Source organism: Camelus dromedarius, chromosome 31 (genome assembly GCF_036321535.1).
Source record: "Camelus dromedarius isolate mCamDro1 chromosome 31, mCamDro1.pat, whole genome shotgun sequence".
NCBI lineage: Eukaryota > Metazoa > Chordata > Mammalia > Artiodactyla > Camelidae > Camelus > Camelus dromedarius.
Genome location: NC_087466.1, coordinates 5,608,449 through 5,625,029, shown reverse-complemented (window position 1 = coordinate 5,625,029; position 16,581 = coordinate 5,608,449). Strand labels below are relative to the sequence as shown.

Below are 16,581 nucleotides of genomic sequence, written 5' to 3'. Positions count from 1 at the left end.
TAAAGCAATTCTGTCTTTTAAGCTGAGGGGAGTTCTGCCCGGGGAGCTGCCTTGCTTAATGAGAAAGCTAAATGAAAGAGAGGCTGTTGAGAATGGATCCCCCTCTAGTCTTTTTGTGTTTTTTAAGTGGCAAGGACTATAAAATCCTGTTCTTGATGTAGAGACCAAATTCTGCATTTTTAACTTTTTTCATACTTAAAAGGAAGTATCTAGAAGAACCTTAATGTTTTAAAAGATGAGACCTCATTTATGTTGCTAACAGTTTCATATCTTTCTCCACTGATATTTTCAGCTTTCAGCATTTTAGAGGAAGTTAAATTCCATGCTATCCATCAGCCCAAGAGTATACCTCTCTTACGCTGGGCAAAGCAGAGAGGTCCTCTCTTGCCAGTTGATGTCTGCTCATTTCTCATACCCCAGGACCAGGTTAACACCTGCAAAGTGGGGGTCGATGAGACAAGACTGTTCATTGAGTTTAGATAATGATATTTAGATATGTCTAATTTTTTTACCCTTTACCTTGGTCTTTAAAATGCTCTCCCATTTTGAGGACTATCTATTTGCAGTGGTAGGCTGAATCTGAAAACTCTGAGATCCGTGCCATGGTTGAGGGGTAAAGTCAGGAGCCCCGAATCTTCCCTCTTGGCTTCAGTTAGTATTGGCAGCGAGTAGAGAATTCCCTTTAATAGTGTGACCCGGAAGGAGAGAACTTTCCATGTTCCACGTTCTTTTTTCCTCTGACTTCTATAACTTAACTGAGTTTCCCTTTCAAACCAAATTATGAAACAGCAAAGGGGAGCTGGGGTGTGGCCTCAGCCAGTGAGCGGAGGGGCAGAAGGATGACCGGGCCAGCGAGCCCATCGGCCCTCGAAGAAGCTGCCGCGGACCCTCCCTGCCCAGCTCGCTCCTCTGGGCGCTGGGCAGGCTCGTCTTAGCTGCGGCTGCGGTGAGCCGGGCCCTCAGCCACGGGGCCCTGGCGTGCTGAAAGCTGGAGAGACCTGTTTCCAAGCCATAAAAACAAACAAATGAAGTCACTTGTCACAGTTTCAGGCCTGTCTGAGCATTTTGCAAATGGCACATGTGGCATTGTTGATATCACAGGGTGTGTTTTTGTTTCTCTTCGTTTTATTTTGCTGGTTTAGCCTCAAGCCCAAGGCAGAAGACCTATCTGCATTTGAGCCCTCAAAGTAGGTTATTCCCAGGTACTCTGTATGTGGTGACGGGACTGCCCTCTGTGATACTAACCCCTGCATGAGCTTGCCTGTCTCTGTCCGCCGGCCCCGCTGAGCCCCGCCGCAGCAGGTGGCGCCTGGGGACTGGCTGCAGCATGCTTGAGTCTGAGAGCAGGCGTCCGCCCTGTGTGGCCAGACCAGCCTCCAGGGGCCAGAAGCCTGCCTCGTTCTGGAGAGCATGTTGCGGGGCTGTAGGACCAGCCATCCTTCACATCCTGTGTCATTGTCGGGCTGGGGAAGGTCATGGCTTCTTGTCCAGCCAGGTCTGTCTCAAGTCCTTTGTTTTGGTGGCATACTCCTTAGATAAATAACCCTAGCATGGAAACGGGGTAAATCTGGGTGCTCTTAAGACTGGTGTCTTTAACTCAAGATCAAGACCTTTCACGGGGTGACAGCCTCTGAAGATCCCTGGTCCCACCTGGCAGCTTCTGGTCACAGATTGAAGGGGCTGCCCACACTCCCCCATTTTCCTCCCTTTCTCTACACGTCCACCCTCTTTTCAAGTAAAGCAAACCAACGGCACAGGGGTCTGATTTGTAGTCAGTCTAAGTGGACCGTCTTCCGTCAGCGCTAACGGCCGTCTCTGCTTCAGCTCCTCCATGGCCTGCGGCGCGGTCGTGGTCGGCGTGAACTCACGTCAGGACGTTGCCATCATGGGCACCCAGCAGACGGGCAGTCAGTGCTTGTTGAGTGAATTAACTGAATGGTTGCTGCTTCCCTTCTGCCACAGTTCATTATTCTCCCAACATGCAGAGGCACTGGAGAGCATTTATTATGCTCAATAATAAAATAACATCCTGCCTCTGCTCCTGCCTGACCCCCAGTGGTACCCACACCAGTGAGCCTACCAACACCCGACGGTCTCATGGGATGTGACCTTTGGGGGCCTTACTGTGGTTTCTGCTCCTAGAATAAAATCAGCCCATTGGACTCCTTATACCAAAAAAGTGTGATCTGGCATCAGATAGATCCTATTTATGGTCACTATCCAAGCAAGAGAGGTTAGCTATTAAAGTCCCAGATGGATCTCATTATAAGATGGATTCGATCTGTCAGTGGTTCCAAGAACCCATGGCGTGAACTGCAATTTGTGTGTGACACTTTTATTTAGCGGACTCCTATTTCTTTAGCTTTCTTACCAACACCAAACAGTATGTGCTGGGTGCCAGGCAGTTGGGACGAGCACCGGAACAGACGGGCCAGGCGGACCATCTGCCCAAGTACTGACCCCGGACACCCAAGGACCCCGGGGTAGAGCCACTGAGGCATCCTGAACCCCGTGGCCGGCACAGGGACATGCAGAAAATCCATTTTTGTTACAGTCTGTGCTGTTGGATATTCCCTACATGTGACCGTACTGTTCTACCTGGATATGATTTCATCTCTCTTCTTTCTGTAATGATTCAGAACATTTAAATTCTTCAGGGACCTGGTTTTGACCGTCAGTTCTCACTGAGCTGTTATTATAGACAAATGAGGTTTGATTTGTAGTCAAGCTTTTGCTGCTCCTGGGACATGCACAGAGCCTTTTTTTTTTTTCATTTTAATGTCTTGATGTGAACTTGTTTGCAAAATAGGCTGCCAGGCTCCTGTTCATCAAGAATTCTGATTAAACAAGGGTTAATAAAATGGAGTTGGCTTTTAATGCAGCTGGAGTTACCTCAGCATCATCAGATTAATTAGTGGTAGCTTTTGCTACATATGAAGTCTGATGTACTTTTCACTTTCTAGACGTTAGTGGTCCCTTTGGCCAGTGACCAAGACTGACGGCCAGCCACCTGCTGTGCTGAGGCGGCTCTGGCCTTGTGTCAGCTGCAGTCTGGGCCAAAGTGAGCCTCACTGAGAGAAGTGTGGGCATCTAGATTGTCAAGGGCAGAGCTCCATCTAGAAAGTCTGGGATGAGAAATGCAGACTGGTGGTGGACTGGAGAGTTCTGGTGTCCTGAATCTTGTCATTAGTCTTGGTTCACACCAGCCCGCATTGATTTTTGTTTTTCATGCGTTTTGATCATAGATTTCTTCAAGGAAAGAATGGTTCTACCTCCCGAGATCCAGGTGTACCCCTCCCCCTTGCTGTCAGTCCTCTCCTGCCTCCCAGAGAGGCCTCAGTGTCTAACCCTCTGGTCTCATCATGCTTAAGCTAATTCCAAGGGTTTACCCATGGGTCAGTGCCGTGAGGGAGTCCGGTCTGCTGTGCCGGGTTGCTGCTGCACCGCCACTTACTTTCTCTAAGGCTTCTCCTAAGGCTCAGTGTCCTTACCTGTAAAAAGGAAATAAGACAGCACGGACCCCCCAGGACTGTTACGAGGATTAAATGAGGTAATGCGCAGGAAACAGTTTACCCTACAAGCCCAGTGGGGGGCTTAAAATTACATAAAGAAACAAATCTGCCTGTGAGCCTGGGGCAGGACACAGCACACTTATTCATATGCACGACTCGTTACCCACATACCCACTTATTGTTTTCGTTTCCCTGTGTTTGGAGGTAAAATCTTTTAAAAAGCCAGAATTAACTCCACTTATTCTACTATCTGATTTGGGTTTGCAAGGGTATATTTTTCTCCTCCTGCTAATCTCCACTCAGCACGTTGCCATTTTCTCCCAGTTGATCATTAGTGCAACTAACTGGTTTGGCATTTGCATGTGAGTCTGAGAGGCACTGATGATCCAAAGCTGCCCAGAACCTAGATTCATGTTATTCTCGGCGGGGAGAATGTGTCTCTGGACTCTGAGTCTTTTGAGGGAGGGAGTGACGTCTGGCTGTGAGGCTGGGGAGGCTGGGCGGAGGGGGACGCGGGTGTCCTGGGCTCGAGCCTCTTGCCTTCAGAGCCACCCTGCTGATGAGGTGGGTGCTGGCCAGATGCGACTTACCTACACAACACAGTGTGGAGGTGAACACGCAGTCACACCCTTTATCCCCTCTCAGGGGACTGTTCCATTCCTGGATCCTGGGCTGGTCTGAGTGCCAGCAAACTTGTCATCATTTCTGTGTCCATGGTCTCCAAGGAAGCACGGGACTTCAAAGGAAATCTACAGATGAGAGATCCTGGGGGTCGCAGCACTTAGAAAGCTTATTAGTAAGTGGTTTGGACCATCCAGGTCCAGCTGTGGTTTCCCTGGTGCAGGAGCGGGAATGAGGAGCCTTGACATTAATCTGACGCTCCAGCCACCTCCCTGGGATCAGGAAGACATAAAGTCCAATGTCATCTTCAATTTGCATAGACTACCCTTGGAGATGCAGGGCTGGCCAAGTGAAGGAGAGCACTTAAAACACCCAGGGAAGTAATAAATCAGGGAGTGAGATTGAATATGCGTGAAAGGCGTCTCCCATCACTAAAGCAAATGGCTGGGCCTCCCTCATGACCTCTGGTCAGTCGGCATCACCTGCCTGGAGAGGGCAGCCAAGCAGTCTATGCCACGCATGTGGTTAATACATTCAGTCGCCCAGACCCCACTCAGGGCCAAGTGGGTCTGCCTACTTTTGACAACCCCTCTCAATTGTCTGGTGGAGCGCCCTCTGACGTGAAAGGCAGTGCCCTGGTTCCAGATGTTCCTTTGTTGTGAGAACAGAGCAGGGGTGGGAGGGAGGAGGAGAAGGGGGTGTGGGAGTCGGTGGGGATCCTGGGGCAGCGCAGAGCTGCAGAGGCACTGGATATGGACGCAGAACTCACAGGAGAGGGGGCAGTGGCTCTGTGGGAAGCACAGGGGAGGCACCCTGGATCGGGGCTAGTCTCAGGAAGTGCCCTCCTCCTGGACATGTTGCCTGGGCTCATCCCCAAAGGCGCCTCCTATCTCATACGCAGACTGAACATCCATGTGCCTCTTAACTGTCCATGGCTTCCAGTTTTCTTGCTTATTCCTGGTTGTGCCCTGGGTAGAAGACTCTACCAGACTCTTCCACAAGACCACGATCCAGTCCCTCCCTTTGGTGGGTAGACTCTACCTGGTCACGCAGTTGCCCTTGGGAGGCAGTGAGGAGCCCACCAAGGCTGCCTTGCCCTGCTAGGCTATTTGCCCACCACTTGGAAGCACCTGCGGACATTAGTGGGCCTTGTCTGATGCAGTAAAACATCTCATTTGGTCCCTCAGCACCAAAGATACGTTTCAGTGCCGCTTTCCTCCAGCACCTGATTTGTCTCTGCAACGGCAGGAGGGAGGAGTCGGGATGAAAACTCATTCTGAAGCCCCAAGGTTCTGTTCTTAGGATCCTTGCCGTGATATCCCCCCCTGATACTGGCAATTTGAAATGACATCGGTCTGTCTGTACTGTTTCCCTAAGGTGCTCGTTCGGAGGGCTCTGTGCCCATCAGCTAGCCTCCCCCTGCCCAGTGAGGTGAATCAGGCTGAAAAGTCCATTTTCCAGGTGGCAGAAGGGACCGGCCCCATCAGCATCATACAGGCAGCTTGAGACACAGGCAGACGCCGGTTTCCAGGCATCGTTCTGCTGCTTTAGGTCCCTAAAGGATTAATAAACCAAAGGCACCCTCTGGGTTTTCCCTGGGCAGATTTCTCTCTTGATCAGATAAAGTAGCTGATTCCAAATTGGATTTGTTCATTGCCGTGAACTCAGGCCCTTCATCCCACCTCTGTTTAGGGATAAGTGTGTGGACAGCTCTCTCCCAGTGCACATCCCCAGATGGCATTTGGGTGCAAGCTGTCAACTAACAAGACAGCAGAATAGCTTAATCTGGCCCGTGTACAGCAGCCACCCCCCTTCGCCGGCCCTGGCCCCTCAGCTTCGGTGTGGAAGGAGAATGTTTATCACACCCCAAACCAGAGATTATGTTGCAATTTGCTGCTGCTGGATTCGGCTGTCACCTTCCTGCTCCTGGTGGAGAATCTGCGTGTCCTTTTGTATCTTCGCCCTCCCCCGCACCTTCATTTTCAATATGTAGTGGCGGAGAGGAAGTGTAACGTGATATGAGGGCTTGCATTTCAATTCCACTGCGTTTTTATGGGACACGCAGAGTCTCAGCGCCTAGAGTTAGTAGGTTAGGGTCTAAAATGGGTTCAGCGTTGTGGGTCTTACTGTTTAAGATGAATTAGACACTTCCCCCCACCCCAAGCCCTACCTTCCTCGCTCCTCCCCTGGGATGAGCAGATTGAGGCGAGGCCCCCTGAGACTAGTTGGAGGAATCCTGGCGCTCTGATTAGTTTTGTTCGCCACCCCACCACCCCCCGCTTGATTGTAGAGCTTCTTCTCTCTTGTCATCGATAGCCAAAGTGGCTCTGTGTCCTGCCCACCCCCACGCCACCCCCTTTTGCTTTAGGAACAAGATTATCACAATGCGGCCTTGTGAATCAGTTTTCTCCATGTGCTGATGAAAGTGTAATTCATTCTTAATCAAGCAGTCTTGCTGCCGCTGGCTCCGTGCTGGAATCCATTTTGTTACTGTCCCTTCACTTTGGGAAACAATTCCCCAAAAGGACTTTTGGAGGAAAGCTGGAAGGAGAGAGCTGGCAGCCAGCCAGGGGCTGTGTTTTTCCAGCAGGGGGCACACTTGGGAATGATGCTGGAGTCGCTCTGTAGCTGGAAGCCTTCATCGCAGGGCAGTGAGGAGGGAGGGTGAGCCTGGTGCTTGTCACGGTGCCTTCGAGGCTTGTGGTCTCAAGACCCTGGGGCCATCTCTCAGGCTTGGGCCAGGCCAGATCTTTGTATCTCGATGAGCTGCCAGAAATCCTCGGCCAGCAGGAGCCCTTGAGTCTGCACACTGCATGCATGCCTGGGTTCTGGAGAGGCTGCTGCGTACAAGGTCCTCCCTAGGGTTGAGGGGAGCCAGCCTCCTGTTTTTAAGAAGACAGATGTGTCTCCTGAATCTGAACTGGTTTAGTTGGGTGGAGGTGTCTGTGTGGTCACACCGCACATAGCTCAGGTGGCATGGAGAGGCCTTGCTCTGCCAAGTGGCTCCCTGTCCTGGCCTTTCATAGCCTGGTGGCTGTCACAAACAACTGGCAGTATGATGGGAAGCCGGCAGGAGGAGGAGTGACTCTGCCAGGCTTGCGTCTGTCAAGGCTGGGCAGGAGGAAGGGGCCAGGCCAGGCCAGCGGTAGAGCAGAGCCCCCCGAAGAGGGAAACCAAGCTGTACAGATCTGCAGCTGGGAAAGGGAAGGAAGTTTGTCTCCTGAGAATGGAGTTGGATTCATGACAGACTTGAACGGCCGGTTCAGTCAAGAGAGAACTCAGTTCCTCCGGTATTGTTCACACGGCTGATTTTAATCAGATGTGAGGAGACAGCTGGAAGAGAGAAGTGGTCAGCCCCGTGCCTAGTGAGGAAACTCCGTGTTCCCTTGTCATCTTTCAGGAACCGGCAAGAGGGCTGTGGGGAGGCTTCGTGCAGGGCCGAGGGGGTGCAGAGCCCCGGAGGAGCTGGGTGTGAGCCCAGGACTCCGTGGCCCGGCCTCCCCGTCTGGATTCGGTGGGAGTCCTGGCCAGCGCAGGGCAGACCTGATCACCGGTCACATGCGGGCAGAACTCTACCTGCTTATCCCCAGAAGCATTCAGAGAAGGCCGACCAGACTCGCAGATTCCAGAATGATGCCACCGCTGCCCTGCTTGTCTGCATCCTGATGCTTTTGTGTTTCACCATCTACAGCACGATCGTAGAGCCGTGTCCGTGCACTCAGGGTGTCCCCCCAGTCCTGGAGGCGTGGCCCCCGAGCTGTCAGGCTGGGTGGACGGGAGTTGCTGGCCACCAGAGGGGATGCAGGGTGGTGGGTGCGACTCACGAGGCCGGCTTGGCTCTCACCGCAGGAGGCAAGGCCTCAGTCGCATCATCTTGTGGTACCTTTGCCATGCTGTACAGAGAGCCAGGCCTGTTACTGAGCAAGAAGGTGGACCGGACACTGACCTGGCTCGTACACCTGGAATGGGAGAGGGTAGCAGGGGCCGATTTCCATGGTTGCACAAAGAAGTCCTGCGGGGGCAGCTCCCTTTCTGAAGGCCTAGCTTCGTACGTTTCCTCTGAGCCTTGCCCTCCTCGTTTTCAAATGCCTCCTGCCTGTAGCTGCACTAGACACAGGACAGTCAGTGAGCTGTCTAGAAACAGCAGGGGTGAGGGATCCCATAGGAAGGGGAGTCTGCCCAGTTGAGTTGTGGCTGAGAACTCAACTGCCAGCAGTGCCCCAAGGGGGGCCTCCCTGTCCTGGGTGTCTGAGTCCCCGCCTGGAGGAAAGAAGCCCACGCTTATCCACAGACCCTCACTGCCTGCCTCCCCCACCTGCTCTCCAGCACAGGAGACGCCTGAGATAAAGGATGCTGCTGAGGTGGGAGCGGACAGAGGCCGGGGTGGCGCCTGGCAGGGTTCCAGCAGTGCCAGTTGGCTCACGCGAGAATTTTCTCTGACAACGGGTTTCCTAATGGAATTGGGACCACCACGCAGCCAGTGCCCTGGGTGTCAGCAGCCACGTTAGCCACCTCTATCCTGTGGCTCTGCTGGTCCCTCCAGCAGCCTCATGCTTACAGAAGAACATGGTCTCTGTCTTCTTGCAAGATATGAGGTCAGGCCAAGCTGCTGCCATGCCATTTGGGGTGGGATCCAGGCAGTGTGCTGCCCACCCGAAGAGGGCTTCGTCTCCCAACCAGCACATGCTCGAGTAATTGGAGTCTGGCGCTACCAGAGCTGCCAGAAGCCTCCCTGGCACCTCGAGGGGACAGCCAGCACGCAGCTTGGGTAGAGGATCCAGGAATTCTTGGAGCCAATGTTGTACAAATGGGCAGGAGGCCCTCGGAGGCCCCCACAGCCCAGGCTCCCTGCCTGGGGAAGTGGCCAGGCCACTGGAGGCATCTGCTTACCCCGCCTCAGAGGCCTTGGAGGCCAGCACAGCACATCACCCTGCCCTCGACGGCCCCCTCTCTACCCGCACTCTGCCCCGCAACCCCTGGAAGGAGAGGAGCCAAAGCCCAGGAGGAGCGGACAGCGACAAATGCGACGCTGCTTTTAGTAATAACAGCTTTTGAGTTTCATGGTGCCCAGGCGAGGCGCTGAGCTCTTCACAGCACATCTTTCCCTCCACACGTCACCCTGAGGAGGGGGCTGCCACCACCCCTGCTTCGTGGTAGGGAACTGAGGCCAGAGGGAGTCAGCGACCGGCCCAGACGGGCTTGGGTCAGGCAGTCTGGCTGTGCCTGTGTGTGACTCAGTGTGTGGAGGGAAGGACTGCAGCCTGGCCCTGTGTCCCGCAAGTCCCCTGTCCCCTGAGGGGCCGGCCTGAGGCCTCCCCAGGAGCGTGGGAGGAAACCGAGTAGAGACAGGGGGGATCGCACCTTTTGATTCACACTCTTCCCTAAGAGGATTTATGCCCCCGTGGCTCTCTGGTTCTCTTTCTTCTTTCTTCCCCAGTGACCATCCTGGTTCCTGTTACTACAGAGCACACAACTCCTGGCCCTTCTCCTCTGGTTGTATTCAGGGAGAAGTACATCCTTCTAGAGGGAATTCTGTTTCAGCAAAGAAATGAAAGCTCCCTCCATTCCCATTAGAGCTGGCTTTCCAAAGGGCTTCTGAAATTGGTTCCACTGAAGAAAACAGCTCAGATGCCTCCCTGCATCTAGCTTGTTAGTCGGGAACTTCAAGGCCAAAAGATTTGGCAGGATTTAAAGAGCTGGCTCTCAAGCTGTCTCATTTTTGAGTGCACTGATGCCACGTGTCTTTGGTGAAGTGGTTGGTTTGGAGTCTTCCTCCCCCGCCCTTTGGAGAGCCAAGGATGGTACCGGGCTCTCTTCAGATTCAGAGACTGCTAGAGGTCAAGGGAATGGACCAGACTGTCTAAATGGCCCCCACCATTTAACTCCAGAGGAAAGCAGCTCAGAGAGGTCAAGAGTGTCCACTGAGGTCGGAGAATTAACGCTGGGCTTTCCCAGCACCGCCATTTGGAGCTCTCCTTTCCCCCTGGCATCTCACCATTTTGTTATCATAATCGCCTACTTCTTATTCACTCAGCAAACTGAGCTCCTACTAGGTGCAAAGTAAGCTAAGCGGTTTGGGGTATGAGGAGGAATAGTACATACTCCGTGTCCCCCTCCCTGAAAACCCTCCTTTGCGAAGTCCCAGCGCTGGGGGTGGAGCACACAGCCTGGCCCGGGTGGTTATCTCAGGAGCAGAGCAGGGAGCAGAGCACTGGGAGGGGCCCCCGCCAGATGCTGCTGCTGGGGGAGCTTCTGGGAAGTGGCCTGTGGAGTCGGGGAATTGGGATTTGGAGCCGCCTCCCTTCTGCATCTTCCCGGCCCGGTTCTTCTCAGGGCAGTGATCCTGGGAGGGGCTCGCCATTTCTGCCCAGAGCACTGGCCCACGCGCAGCCCCACCTAGAAAGCCTGTTGCCTCCAAGTTTGTGGATGGAAACACCCTCTCAGCTGCCAGCTCATGGGCAAGTCTGCTTTGGGGCCACGTGGGGAGTGGAAGGGACAAGCTCGTCCTCACCCGACACGGGCCTGCCCTACCTGAGGCCAGGTCACATTGCCCCAGCAGTGTCCCAGGGCGTGAGGACCTAGATGCTTGCACTGCCGAGCTGGTCCTCGACCCTGGAGAAGAGGGGCCCCCAGGCTGGCACCAGCGCAGGCAGCACACACACAGGCATCTTAGAGACTCCTCTGTGGACAGGAATGTGAGAATCTGTTAAATGCCTAGGGGTCTGCTGCCCTCTGTGAAAAGGCGACATTGGTGTCATTTTCTTGCTGACGTGCTTCTGCCCACCAGCCATCCCTCCTGGCATGTCCTCATTTGTCACCTCCTAATTTGAGCTCTTGGACAAATCTGGAAACTCACTTGGGACTGCCCACCAGCTTCTTGAACATCTCCTTGAGCCATCTTCCCTGTCACTCCACACCACCTTTGAGTTTAGTCCCCAAGACAGGATGGCGTCCTGTTGTGACAGTGGAGATCTAGTCCCTCTTTCAATGTCTTCTCTGCTTCCTTGCAGCTGACCTTGCAGAGCGCCAAGTCTCGAGTGGCCTTCTTTGAAGAGCTCTAGCAGGTGACCCAGCCACTCCAGCATCGGCCACTTCTGCTCCCGGCACCGACAGGACGGATCGGACACCGTGGGAGCGTCCGAAGGTGGGCTGGCGGGGAGCTTCCGTGGGAGCTCTGGAACTTTTCCCAGCTGAGCAGAGAGCCTAGCCCCCTTCATGTGCAATTGCCTTGAACTAGGACCCTGCAGAGAGTTCTCTCATTGGGTTCTAGTTCTCCTGACCTGAGTCTTTAAGTTTTGTAAGTGTTTGTCTTCCCTCGTCTGATGTGGGGTCCCAAGCTTCCTGCGTCCAAACCCCCCTGGGGTGTGTCTTACTGTCCAGCACTGACCACCCCCTCCACCTTGCCCCTAGCCCAGGCTGGGAGGTAGCTGAAGGGAGTGTAGGGCACAGGCTTCCCGGAGACCAGAAGGCTGGTGCCATCCCCCCTTCCCCCGGGTTCCAGAACATTCATCTCCTTCCCTGATGAGGAACTGGCATGGCCCACCTGAGCCCAGGCCCAGAGCAGCCTGCCATCTTCATGTCATGGGACAGCTTGCCCTAGGTTCATGGCAGGCCAGGTGCTGGGTCCTCGGCCCGGGCACCCCAGAGGCAGGGCTCTGGCTGCCCACTGGTGGAGAACGGGAAAGGCATCTGTGCCCAAGGGAGGACTAGGCAGAAGCTGCGATGGAGGGCTGGTGGCCAGCAGAGGGCCCGGGAGGCCAGCAGAGCCACGGGAGAGCCTGCACCACAGATCACGCACTGCCAGCCGGCTGCCACCCCGACCCGGGTCTGAGAACCAGGCATGGCCCTGGGTCTTTCCCAGCCCCCTCCAGCTGTGGTGGGTCTTTACCAGCCCCCTCTGGCTGTGGCCTCTGTTGCACGTGGCAGGCAGGGGACGCCCCATCACTCTGGTCATCACCTGGTAGCCCAGCCATGATGGGGGGTCTCTGTAGGGCTCTGGGGCCCCGACACCCAGCTCCCCCAGCCCCAGGCTGCATTGTTGACCTGAATCCTCTTTCCTCCTGGCTACACGCCAGCAAGGTCCTCCCAACCAATCCCTGTACCTGGGCCTCCTTGGCCGTTGTCCTCGTCTCTTTGAGGGCCGTGCAGGGTCCCTCTGTGCCCCACCCAGTGCCAGCCGGATGCAGCTGACCCCTCACAGTCAGTGCCCTGCACCTGCTGGCATGTGAGCCCCTCCATGCCGGGCGGCAGCAGGTCACAGAGCCACCCCACGGCCAACACCCACTCCTTAATTTAGGGCCACTTTCCTGCCCTTTTTTCCCTCTGCAGCTGGTGTGCTGCTGTGACCTGCTGGGCTGTTCACATCCTTCCATGGGGGCTGCTGTGCAGAGCTGGGGATGAGTCTTAGCCAGTGAAAAGACGCTTATTGAATGAAGACGTGAGGGCCCAGAGATACCCTGTGAGCAGAGGTGGTGTCTGGCAATCCCGTGGTTTTGAGAAACTGAGAAGCTCACAGATACCCTGCCTTTTTCCAGTAGTCAAGCTGACCAAGCAGTGTCCTGGGCTGGCCTCTGCCTTCTTGGGCCACCTTGCCCAGAGGAAGCCAGCCCTGTGTGTCACCCCAGTCCCTTAGGACATGCAGGGTGGAACCCCAAATCTGGACACTAAGCCTGAACGGCTGTGGCTAGAAGGTTCCCTCGTGTCTCCCTGTCTCTCCAAGGCCTCTTCCTCAGACACGGTCCCAGCAGGGGTCCTCAGGCATTTGTAAGGGAAGGTCTGGCGGTTGTGAGGCTGCCTCCTCAGGCTCAGCACCCACCCCTGACCTGTAAATTCAGTCTGTGACAGTGGCAGTGGGCACAGTGTGGTGGCTGTTTATAAAAACGTTGTCAGCCTTTGCTGTTTTGTTATTTAACTGCTGTGTGGGAAATGCCAAGCCAGGCAGCCACGGGGGAGCTGATGGGCATCTGAGCCATGGAGAGACCATCCTGTGGCCCGGAGCAGACCCGGTAGGGCCGTCTCAGCCCTCCTGGGGGACAAGAGCTGGCCTGTCCTCCCGAAGATGGATAAGTGAAGAGCATGGTGGCCCTCAGAAAGGTCTCGGGCCCAGCAGAAGAAGGAGTGAGTGAGGAGCTGGGTTTCCAGAGACTTGTGCCAGTGGCCGAGGTGACTGAGTTCTCAGTGAACAATTTTAGGGCCTAGGAGCTTATTGAGTAAGGAAGCCTCTGACCTCCACTGAGAGCAGGGCCCTGGCCGTGATGTTTCAGTCCAAGTGCTTCCTACGGTCCTCAGTTAGAAACACGGTGCTGGCGACACTCGGCTGTTCCACACAGGCCACCTCATTGACCCCAATCGCGGCCCCACCTCAGCCGCAGTGGCTCTGACCCTTGCCGTGCCCACCGGGCCCTGCTCCACAGCACCCCACGGCATCATGTAACACTTCTTGAGTGACTGCACTTTGTAGTCTTGGGGACAGCTTTCTCTCTCCCTCTCTTTTCTCTTTCAAATCAAAACAGCAAGTCCTGAGGCTGACATCTGGCAGCCTGACCCGGTATTGCTTGCTGGCAGGGCTGGGGCCTGGGGAGATGCCCTCTCCCAGCTGCCCAGGGGCCAGGCCGACCCCTCTGGGCTTCCGGGGAAGCTCTTGTCAAAGACGGCAAACCACACTTCTTCCTGTGGGGCCCGAGTCCCGCCTCCTGTCAGGGCCAGACCAGGGAAGGCTCTTTTCTGTTCTGGGGGATTGTTATAATTTAAATGATTTGTTTTAATAAAAATTATAAGCTGTAAAAAATTCATCTTGAGCCTCCTCAGTTGCTTGTTGCTCCAGCCATTGGGGTGGCAAAACTGGGGCTGGGTGGCAGGGCCCCCTTTGTGGGCTCCCCCGACGTCCAGGACCTCAACGCCAGCCCCACGTCTTGGTAGTGAAAGGGCTGCCTTTTCTGGGCTGACGACAGCACCCCTGCAGGCACCTTCACCTGAGAATCCCCTCCTGTGTCCTGTGGAGCAGGCCGGGTTGTGGAAAGGGCTCTGGACGGGGTCCCAGTCCCTCTGCGTCCTTGCCACACCTCCTACCCACCCTCGATTCCAGACCTGAAAACTAGGGCTCCAGCCTGGCGATCTCTCCAGGCCCTTCTGCTTCTGGGTTCCCCATTCTGGGCTCCGGAGGAGGAGTGTGCAGGAGGCGGGGTGCACACAGAGCCCCTGGGGGCCCGGGCCCTCCTGCTGGACGGACAAGGCCCAGCTGTTGTCACAGCTGTTGCCACTCACACTTGAAGTTGGTTTTGTTTGCCTGTTTCTATTCTTCTGGTCAACAAAAGTCCTTTATTAAGACCAAAACTACTATAGGGTAATTCTATCCCAAATCACACAACCTGAAACAGAGACTCGGGGCAAGCCGTGTTCTCAGGACTTCTGAGGGACCACGGTGCTGCCTGCCACGCGTCAAAGCGCAGTCCACTGTGCCAGCCCATGAGGAAAATAACCTCTCAAAGTACACAAAGATTTCCAAGAGTTTGAATTAAATATAACTAGCTTTTTATGTATTTTGGAAAGATATGTATGAAGTTGTAAAACTAGAGAGTTAGACAAGTTTTAACCAATAGTGTGTTTGTTAGTTTTAAATGTATAGAATTAGCAACTAATTCAACTATTTTTGTTAGTTAAGTAACATGAAGCTGCTGCGTTTCTTCAGTGTAGGTTATGTTATTTTCAATGATTTTGTCCAAGCTAGAGAAAGTACTTCATGAATACTGGTCATTTGAAACTGTCTAGACAATATTTTTACCTGAATTTCTTTTTTTTAAAAGCCAACCTCTGATCTGTAAAGATGATAATATGCTCTCACAGATCCTGGGGTCTCCATTCAGTGGGGTTAGAATTAATAATACTGCCTGATACTTTGGTATTGGAGAGACCAATTGAATTCTCTGCTTTTGGTGTGGGGGTGTTGTTTGGTTTTTTGTTTTAGTTTGTTTTGACCATGCTGTAAACCCAGAGCTGCTGGTCAGACAGTGTTTAATTGTGGTGTTTGCAACCCAGTCCCTGGGGATCCCTGAGTGGCTCCTTCTGGCATCCCTGCCAGCCCTTCATCCTTTTCTGTGGTCCTCGCCTGCGCTGAGCGCTGGCAGCTGTTCCCAGGGCAGCCCACCCCAGAAGCTTTTGCTTTGGAGGAGCGGGTCGCGAGCCACCCACGGATAACGGCGAGCTGGCAGCAGGGCCCCGGGGGGAAAGGTATTGGTGAGAAGATTGCCACAACCGTGTCTAATCCAATTTCTTGCGCATCTGGGGAAGAGAAAGTCGAGCCATCCGCGTATTCTCCGTCTCCCTCTCAGACAGCCCAGGCAGCGGAGAGAGGCCAAGGGCTCCTCTCCCGCACCCGGGCCGCGGTGGGGCTCCCTGGCAGCCTGTCATTACTGCATTATGGCAGGATGCTGCGGCCGCAGCCACAGCAGCAGGGAGTCCGGAGCGCGCTTACAAGGAGCCAGCTTGCAGTGCATCAGCGCCCCCAGGACCTGAGCTGACTCAGAGGAACCCCCGCCGTGTCCCCTCCCGGCTCCCACTTGATGCCTGTTTCTCGCAAGGGTAGTAGCCCCAGAATAGCACCTGGCACGTTGCCTCTGAGCCGAAGACATCAAGACAACTCCTGGAGAGGTCCACAGCCGAGCCTGCTCGCCCCTCCGCTGAGCTGCACGCTCGCTCTATAAAGAGGGTTGGCGGGGACGCCTTTGGGTACCTCTGAGATGTTGTCAGGATAACATGAAGAAGAGATGCAAAGAGTGCTCAGATGTCTAAGGAAAAAGGGATGAGAATGTGTAGCAGCATTGCCATTATTCACAAGTGATAGAAGTAGTGATCACGGAGAAAAATGAAATCTTTGCTTCACACCCAGCTGTGCAGAGGGCTAAGGAAACCACATAGTCGAGGGGCTCAGGGCCCCTGACTTGGAACTCAGGAAGACCTGGTTTCAAATCTCTGCTTGGTCCCTTAGCGGCCATGTGACCTTGGGAAGTTACCTTAGCTTTGGGCACTGCAGTTTCCTCATCTAAAAGGGGAGTTTTATAGGGTTTCACAGGGATTAATAATGCCTAGAAAGCTCTAAGCACAGTGCCATTTGGGGCAGGTGACCCTTTCTTCCTTTGGGGAGGGGGGTGGTGCAGGAGGATGCAGAGAAAAGAGCAGTGGTGACCCAGGGAGAGCCCCAGCTCAGAGAGACCAGGCCCACCTGTGGCCCCCACCTGGGCCCCATCCCTCCACCTGCACCAGGGGCTTAATGACCTGTATCAGGCCTGTTTGTCCTCACTGTGTTTGCACAGTGCCAGCTGCAGTGCCCGGGAGATGACAGATAACCCAGGCTGGGACTGCCTGGAAAGGATGTTCTGGTTTTGTCACATTAATACCTGCTGCTCCGGTCAATAATTTACTGGAGTCTCAGGGTGGGAGAGTGGCTCTGTGG

The 16,581-nt window shown here is 54.4% G+C and overlaps 1 protein-coding gene across 3 annotated transcripts in view; it reads left to right on the top strand.

The window, feature by feature from the left end:
* Positions 1-13,924, top strand: part of NF2 (NF2, moesin-ezrin-radixin like (MERLIN) tumor suppressor) — a 65,616-nt gene extending 51,692 nt beyond the window's left edge. The window contains exons 16-17 of one of the 3 annotated variants that reach the window (XM_010992295.3): positions 1,143-1,187; positions 11,144-13,924. In XM_010992295.3, coding sequence (XP_010990597.2) covers positions 1,143-1,178 — 36 coding nt within the window. In that variant the 3' untranslated portion in view covers positions 1,179-1,187; positions 11,144-13,924. Of the gene's footprint in view, positions 1-1,142; positions 1,271-11,143 lie in introns of those variants that run through there. The other 2 variants (XM_031443025.2, XM_031443027.2) reach the window with 2 other exon arrangements.
* The last annotated feature ends 2,657 nt before the right edge of the window (positions 13,925-16,581 follow it).